Consider the following 7,567-nt stretch of genomic DNA (forward strand, 5'->3'; position numbering starts at 1 on the left):
ATACCCAGGTTAAATTTTGTAAACTGACTTTTGAAAAAATACTGGTTTATCATTTAGGCTCAATTTGGTTATCAAATGGTAAATTGTTATTTGGCTCTTTTATAGGAAAGCAGATCGGCCAACGATGGCCATCTATCATTTGATCAAAACATGAATAAAGAACAGTCATCAGATTTATGAAGCAAATCGTCATCTTATTGAATTTCCTTGAGAATTTACAGGGTTTCTAAGAAAAATATTTCTTTACCGCGTCTGAGTTTGTGGGGTGCACCAGATCGGCTCCATCCATGTCTGATAATAATAAGGCACCTCCTGAAAATGCTTTCTTTACCACATACGGCCCTTCATAATTTGGGGTCCACTTACCTCGGGGGTCATTATGAATTGGTAAAATCTTTTTCAAAACTAGATCTCCTTCTTGAAACCGTCGAATACGCACTTTCTTGTTAAAAGCTCTCATCATTCTCCTTTGGTATAACTGCCCATGAACTATAGCTGTCAATCTTTTTTCTTCAATCAGGTTCAACTGGTCATATCTAGATTGCACCCATTCTGCTTCGGTTAACTCTGCTTCTTTTAAGACTCGTAACGATGGAATCTCAACTTCTATCGGAATTACGGCCTCCATTCCGTATACCAAAGAGAAAGGGGTAGCCCCTGTAGATGTTCGAACAGTGGTTCGATAGGCCAATAAAGCGAAAGGTAACTTCTCATGCCAATCTCTATAGGTCTCCGTCATTTTTTCCAAGATGCTCTTGATGTTCTTATTGGCTGCTTCCACTGCTCCATTCATTTGAGGTCGATAGGGGGCTGAATTATGATGCTTGACCTTGAACTGACTGCATAATTTTGTCATGACCTCGTTGTTCAAGTTTTTAGCATTGTCTGATATTATCCTTTCTGGGATCCCATACCTGCAAATTAATTCTCTCCTGATAAAACGATTGATTATATTTTGAGTGACATTAGAGTATGATGCTGCTTCTACCCATTTTGTGAAGTAGTCAATGGCCACGAAAATGAATCGATGCCCATTACTGGCCTTCGGGGTTATCGGTCCGATCACATCCATGCCCCATGCTGAGAAAGGCCAAGGTGTAGATAAAACCTGGAGTTGAGTGGGTGGGACTTGTATGCGATCTCCATAGATTTGACACTTATGGCACTTTCGAACATACTCCATACAATCCCGTTCCATGGTTATCCAATAGTATCCACTCCTTAGGATTTTTCGGGCCAACGAGTGTCCTCCCGCATGGGTCCCACAAACACCGTCGTGTACTTCCTGTATGATTTGTCTTGCCTCTTGCAACTCCACGCACCGTAGGAGGGTCATATCATGATTCCTTTTATACAATATCTCCCCATCTAAGAAGAATCCCATAGCTAGCCTCCGAATTGTCTTTCGGTCATTATTAGAGGCTCCTATGGGATACTCCTTCCATTGAATGTATGTTTTGATATCATGAAACCATGGCTTTCCATCAGCTTCTTCTGTCATTATACAATATGCTGGCTCCCTATGCATCCTTATTCGAATGGGTTCAATCTCTATTCCGGACTCGACCTTAAATAAAGCCGCCAATGTTGCTAGCGCATCAGGGATTAAGTTGCTCTCTCTCGGTAAATGCGAAAAACTGATGGCATCGAATTCCTGCATCATTTCCTGAATGAACTCCTGGTATGGTATTAATTTGGAATCCCGGGTTTCCCACTTTCCAGTCAACTGATAAATTACCAAAGCGGAATCTCCTTTTACAATCAATTTTTTAATGCCTCGGTCAATAGCCGCCTGTAAGCCCAATACGCACGCTTCATACTCTGCTATATTATTGGTACATGGAAAGGTGAGTTTGGCTGTGACTGGGTAATATTTACCCTCTGGTGATATGAGTACAGCCCCTATTCCATGCCCCCATACGTTGGTCGCCCCATCAAATAGCATCATCCACCCAACATTACCTTCCTTTTCTTGATCAATTGAATCAATATCTTGATCCGGGAAGTCAAACTCCATGGATTGGTAATCATTAACGGCCCTATCAGCCAAATATTCTGCTATAATGCTCCCTTTGACGGCTTTTCTCGTCACATATGTAATATCATATTCAGTCAACAGCATTTGCCAACGAGCCATCCGTCCTGTTACTGCAGGTTTCTCGAAAACATACTTAATCGGATCCATTTTAGAAATCAGCCATGTTGTGTAATACAGCGTGTATTGCCTTAATCTACTAACCACCCACACCAAAGCGCAACACGTCTTCTCCAGGTTAGAGTACCTAGATTCGTATTCCGTGAACTTTTTGCTTAAATAATAGATGGCGCTCTCCTTTCTTCCAGACTCATCGTGTTGTCCTAACACACACCCCAGGGAATTCTCTGATACTACTAAGTACAATATAAGAGGCCTTACAGGTACAGGGGGAACCAAAACTGGAGGGTTCAATAGATATTCTTTTATTTTCTCAAAAGCTTTCTGACATTCTTCACTCCATTTTTCGGGGTTATCCTTCTTCAGCAGCTTAAATATGGGCTCACAAGTAGCAGTCAACTGAGATATAAATCGAGCTATGTAGTTCAATTGGCCTAGGAAACTCCTGACTTCTTTTTCAATTTTGGGACTTGGCATTTCTCGAATAGCTTTTATTTTATCTGGGTCTACTTCAATCCCTTTCTCACTTACGATAAATCCCAACAGTTTTCCTGAAGAAGCTCCGAATGTACATTTTTCTGGATTTAATTTCAGTTGACATTTTCGTAGCCTTTTAAATAGCTTCCTTAAGTTCATCACATGGCTATACTCATCTCGAGACTTAACAATCATGTCGTCCACATATACTTCTATCTCCTTATGCATCAAGTCATGGAATAGCGTTACCATGGCTCTCTGATAGGTTGCCCCTGCATTCTTTAAACCAAAGGGCATAACCTTGTAACAAAAGGTCCCCCATAAGGTGATGAACGTGGTCTTATCTTTATCTTCTGGGGCCATCTTAATTTGATTATATCCAGAAAACCCATCCATGAATGAAAACAGGGCATGTCCCGCGGTATTGTCTACCAGCACATCTATGTGTGGAAGTGGGAAATTATCTTTAGGGCTAGCTTTATTCAAGTCTCGATAGTCAACACAGACTCTCACTTTTCCATTTTTCTTCATTATTGGAACTACATTGGCCATCCACTCTGGATATTTGGCTACTTCTAAAAAACCAGCCTCAAACTGCTTTTGTACCTCTTCTTTTATTTTGATCAACATATCTGGGCGCATTCTCCTCAGTTTCTGTTTTACCGGCTTGCTATCTGGGTAAATGGGTATTTTATGTGTTACTAAGTCCGTATCCAAACCCGGCATGTCCTGATAGGACCATGCGAAAACATCTTGGTATTCCTTCAAAAGGTTTATCATTTCGCATCTTTCTTTTCCTCCCAACAGTGCCCCGATTTTTACTTCTTTTGATTCCTCATTAGTCCCCAAATTTATTGTGACCGTGGGGTCGCTACTGGTTAAAGTTGGTTTTTCATCTGATTTCAACATTCTTTGCATTTCGGGTGATAAGTCAGTCTCCTCTTCTATTTCAGCTTCTAGGATTAAGTTTTCAAAGTTAACATCAATTTCTGGCTCCTGAATACTGGTATGATTATTTTCCCTATCCCTGCATAAAACCAAGGTAAACAATTCTTTGACAAATGACCCAATGATGCAATAAATGCGAAAGAAATGCATACTGGTTTTATTGATGAAAAAGACAAACGGTCCGAGGCAATAATGTCCACGGATTACAAAAAGAAAGCAAAATGAGCAAAAGCCATTACATGAAGTGAATTGGGTAATCAAAAGATGTCCAGTTCTGAATTTCTGCTCCTGTCAATGGGTAGATCCATCTACTCGAGTCATTCATGTGGTCCCCTGATTCTAAGGCCAATATACTCATCTGTTTCATTTCTTCCTCAAGAGTGACTTGATTGCCCTTTCGAAAGGTCTGATTCATTGGCGGGACTTCTACCCCCCACTTGGTACTTACTCTTCCTGTGCGCCTCTCGATTCGGATTATTCTTTTCTCTTCTGCCTTCTTCTTATGGTCAGCTAGAGTAGGAGTATATCCGATGCCGTATCTCTCATTCATGCCTTCTGGTAACAATGGCATTGCGATGCCCTGAAGATACTTCCCCAACCCTTTTCCCGGGCAAAACCTTGATTTAATCATTTCAGCGGCCACCATGCGCGTGGAAGAAGAGATCCGAGGTTGAGGGATAAAAGATCCCTCCATTATAGTAATGACGTTGATGATCTCAAATGCTCGGAATGAATCTTCATGGGCTTCTTCAGCTGCTTCCACATAGGGAGTGGAAGAAGGTTTAGTAACCATTATATCGGTTTCTCCATAAACACATACCAGTTTGTCCCCTACTATAAATTTCACTCGCTGATGCAAAGAGGAGGGAACTGCCCCAGTATTATGTATCCAAGGTCTTCCCAAGAGACAACTGTATGAAGGCGTAATATCCATGACTTGAAAAGTGATATTGAAGGTTACGGGTCCAATCTGAATAGGGATGTCAAGCGACCCTACTGACTCTCTTCGTGTCCCATCGAAGGCACGCACCACCAAATTGTTTGGTGTCACATAAGAAGGGTCAATGGGTAACCTTTGCAGTGTAGTCATTGGCATAACATTGAGGGATGATCCATTATCTATCAGGACCCGAGACATCATATGATCCTTACATTTGGTGGATATATGCAACGCCTTGTTGTGCCCCTGGCCTTCTGGCGGAATTTCTTCATCAGTAAAAGTGATGTAATTGGAGGCTGCTAGACTTCCGATCACATGATTGAATTTATCAACGCTGATATCTTGGGGAATGTAGGCTTGATTCAGGACTTTAAGTAACGCCTCCCGATGGGTTTCTGAATTTAGTAGAAGCGACAAAACAGATATGTGAGCCGGCATTTTCTTTAGTTGGTCCACGATGTTGTACTCGCTATGCTTTATTATCTTCAGGAATTCTTCGGCCTCTCCATTAGATATTGGACTTTTCACTGCCCTGTCCGGTTCCCCTACATTCTGTCGATTTGTTTTAGAAGAATCTGGCATATACACCCTACCACTTCGAGTTATCCCTTTCACCCCTGCTATATTGCTGGTGCTTCCTTCGACATACGCTTCACATTCATATTTCCAGGGTACTGCTTGGTTACTCTTGTATGGGAATGGCCTGGGAGTAGAGATCACCAAGCGAGCTGGCGCTTCCTGTGTGGGAAGAGCCTTGTTCATGGTAGGTATGAATGGTTGATTAGTGCACTGATGATATACCGGCCCGTTTTCCCCAATGACTGCAATCTCTCCACTTTTGCGGGTACAACCAAACTCTATAAACTTGTTATCCACCATCTTTTGCAAAAACATTCTAAAAGTTACACACTTTTTCACAGATCTTCCATCTTTACTCTGACATAAACAAAGTGCATTAGTGGGGCAAACAGCCTCTTGCCCTATCCGACCTGCCGCAATAAGTTCATTGAACAACCAATCTAAAGACATTTGTTCAAAATCTACCTCATTCGTCCCTTCTTCTATCATTCCGACATTGTTACCCCCATGATTGGGCAAAGGGTTCCCTTGAATTCCTGGTTGTTTATCATCAAATGCTAGCCATCCGGCTTCTCTTAGTGTTTGAACCTTATTTTTGAATGCCCAACAACGTTCAATAGTGTGCCCGGGAGTGTTAGCGTGATATGCACACTTGGCTTCGGGGTCATACCATTGTGGAAAAGGTGCCGTAACGACCGTTCTAGGAATGACTGAAACTAAGTTCCTCTCCATCAATTGTGGGAATAATTCTGAGTATGTCATTGGAATAGGATCTATCCTTCTCATATTTCTCTGGATGCCTCTATCATGAGTTCGCATATTCGGTTGGGCGGGCATGGCCCCGGAAGGAACAACTTGGGGTCTACCTCCCGTATGAACAGTCTGATTGACAGAGGGCTCGAAAACAAAATTCCTCCTAGCCCCTTGGCCATGCTCTCTTTGATATTGTTGTCTTTGAACCATCTGGACCTCTTCTTCCTTTTTCTTGCTTGTCCACTTCTTGCCTAGACCAGTCTCTGTACTAATACTTTTAGTTCTCCCGACTTTGATGGCCGTCTCAATCCTCTCTCCGGTAGAAACAATGTCCATGAAGTCATGGGGGGTTGCCCCTAGGAGATGCCCGAAGTAAGGATCTTTCAAGGTATTCACAAATAGGGAAATAGCCTCCCTATCTTCCACCGGAGGATTGACCTGGACAGACATGTCCCTCCACCTATATGCATATTCTCTAAATGTTTCGGTGGGCTTCATTTGCATACTCTGCAAGGTCATACGATCGGGTGCCATTTCTATAACATGGCGGTATTGAGCTATAAAAGAATTAGCCAGATCTTTCCATGTGCGGATCCGAGTCCGATCTTGTTGAATATACCACCTGATAGCCGCCCCTGTCAAGCTGTCTTGAAAGCAATGCATCATTAGTCTCTCATTATCAGAATGGGCAGCCATTTTTTGGCAATACAGGCGCAGGTGAGTTCGAGGACAATTAGTTCCATTAAATTTTTCAAAATCTGGTACTTTGAATTTTGGTGGCAGGGTGACCTTTGGCACGAGGCACAAATCATTGGGATCTACAGAATCGAATGTATTGGATCCTTCAATAGCTCTCAGACGTTCCTCTAGTACATCGTATCGACGTTCAGTTTCAGATCTGTTCACCCCCAAATCAGAAGCTACTAATGGGGGAGTCCCCACTACTGGAAACCCTGGTACTGGTATATTAGGGATGAACGGGGGTATACTTGGCATTGAACCCTCCATGACGCCAGGTAGTGGAACTGATGTTTGCCCATGTACTGGGGTAAACCCTGGAGGATGAGTAGGATCCATATCTGTCTCCGGATCATTCTGCACTGCTTTTCCTTTGTTCGTCAACAATTCCAGGATCTTGCTCATTTTTTCATTCAATTCTTCTTGTCCTTGCTCTATACCCAGGACTCTACCTTCCAATTGTTCACTCATTTCTTTTGCCCTTCTCCTGGTATTGTATTGATGCGTGACAGTCTCAATGTTGCTTGTTTAGACAAATTTTGTCGCTAGGCACTGCAAACCAAAACTTTCCCTTTTTAGAATCGTGAATGCATAGATATGTATGCATGAAATGCAATGGTCTTTTCAAGACGTATAAATTTCACAAATATGAAACATATGTATGCAACCTAATGCACTCCAATCAAGGTTCATGGAAGAGATCATCATCATTTTTAGAAAATAAAATCTGCTTTTCATTAATAGAATCCTTTCATACAATAACAAATCCAACCGAATATTAAATCAAAATCTACTCATGATTGCACAATCTCTGCATTTTGCTGTGCCGACTTTTTATGCAAAGCCCGAAACTTGGCCTCCCAGTAGTCCGCTTTCATTATGCACGGCTCAATCTTTTCCAGTACTTGATTATACTTGCTTCTCTGCTCATCCCCCCTGCCTCTCCAACTCTTGTATGTAGAGCGATTTCTTTTTAA

At 42.1% G+C, this 7,567-nt stretch overlaps 1 protein-coding gene across 1 annotated transcript; it reads right to left on the reverse strand.

Annotated features, from left to right (window-relative positions):
• Positions 1 to 226: 226 nt before the first annotated feature.
• LOC131155092 (uncharacterized) lies at positions 227 to 6,929 on the reverse strand. The gene is made up of 4 exons (XM_058108016.1): positions 6,240 to 6,929; positions 5,750 to 5,981; positions 3,820 to 5,509; positions 227 to 3,659 (listed from the first exon to the last, which is right to left on the reverse strand). Exons 1-4 carry the CDS (start codon positions 6,927 to 6,929, stop codon positions 227 to 229), a joined length of 6,045 nt encoding a protein of 2,014 aa, XP_057963999.1.
• Positions 6,930 to 7,567: the final 638 nt, after the last annotated feature.

The sequence above is a fragment of the Malania oleifera genome, chromosome 5 (genome assembly GCF_029873635.1).
Source record: "Malania oleifera isolate guangnan ecotype guangnan chromosome 5, ASM2987363v1, whole genome shotgun sequence".
Classification (NCBI taxonomy): domain Eukaryota; kingdom Viridiplantae; phylum Streptophyta; class Magnoliopsida; order Santalales; family Ximeniaceae; genus Malania; species Malania oleifera.

What these genes read in the sequence shown, in the direction of transcription:
- LOC131155092 (XM_058108016.1), bottom strand. Translation starts at nt 6,929, where the DNA reads ATGGATCCTACTCATCCTCCAGGGTTTACCCCAGTACATGGGCAAACA. An exon ending in TTTCCCTATTTGTGAATACC is followed by an intron (nt 5,982 to 6,239) that starts TTGAAAGATCCT and finishes TCTGTCAATCAG; the next exon opens with ACTGTTCATACGGGAGGTAG. An exon ending in GTATGACCCCGAAGCCAAGT is followed by an intron (nt 5,510 to 5,749) that starts GTGCATATCACG and finishes TTATTGCGGCAG; the next exon opens with GTCGGATAGGGCAAGAGGCT.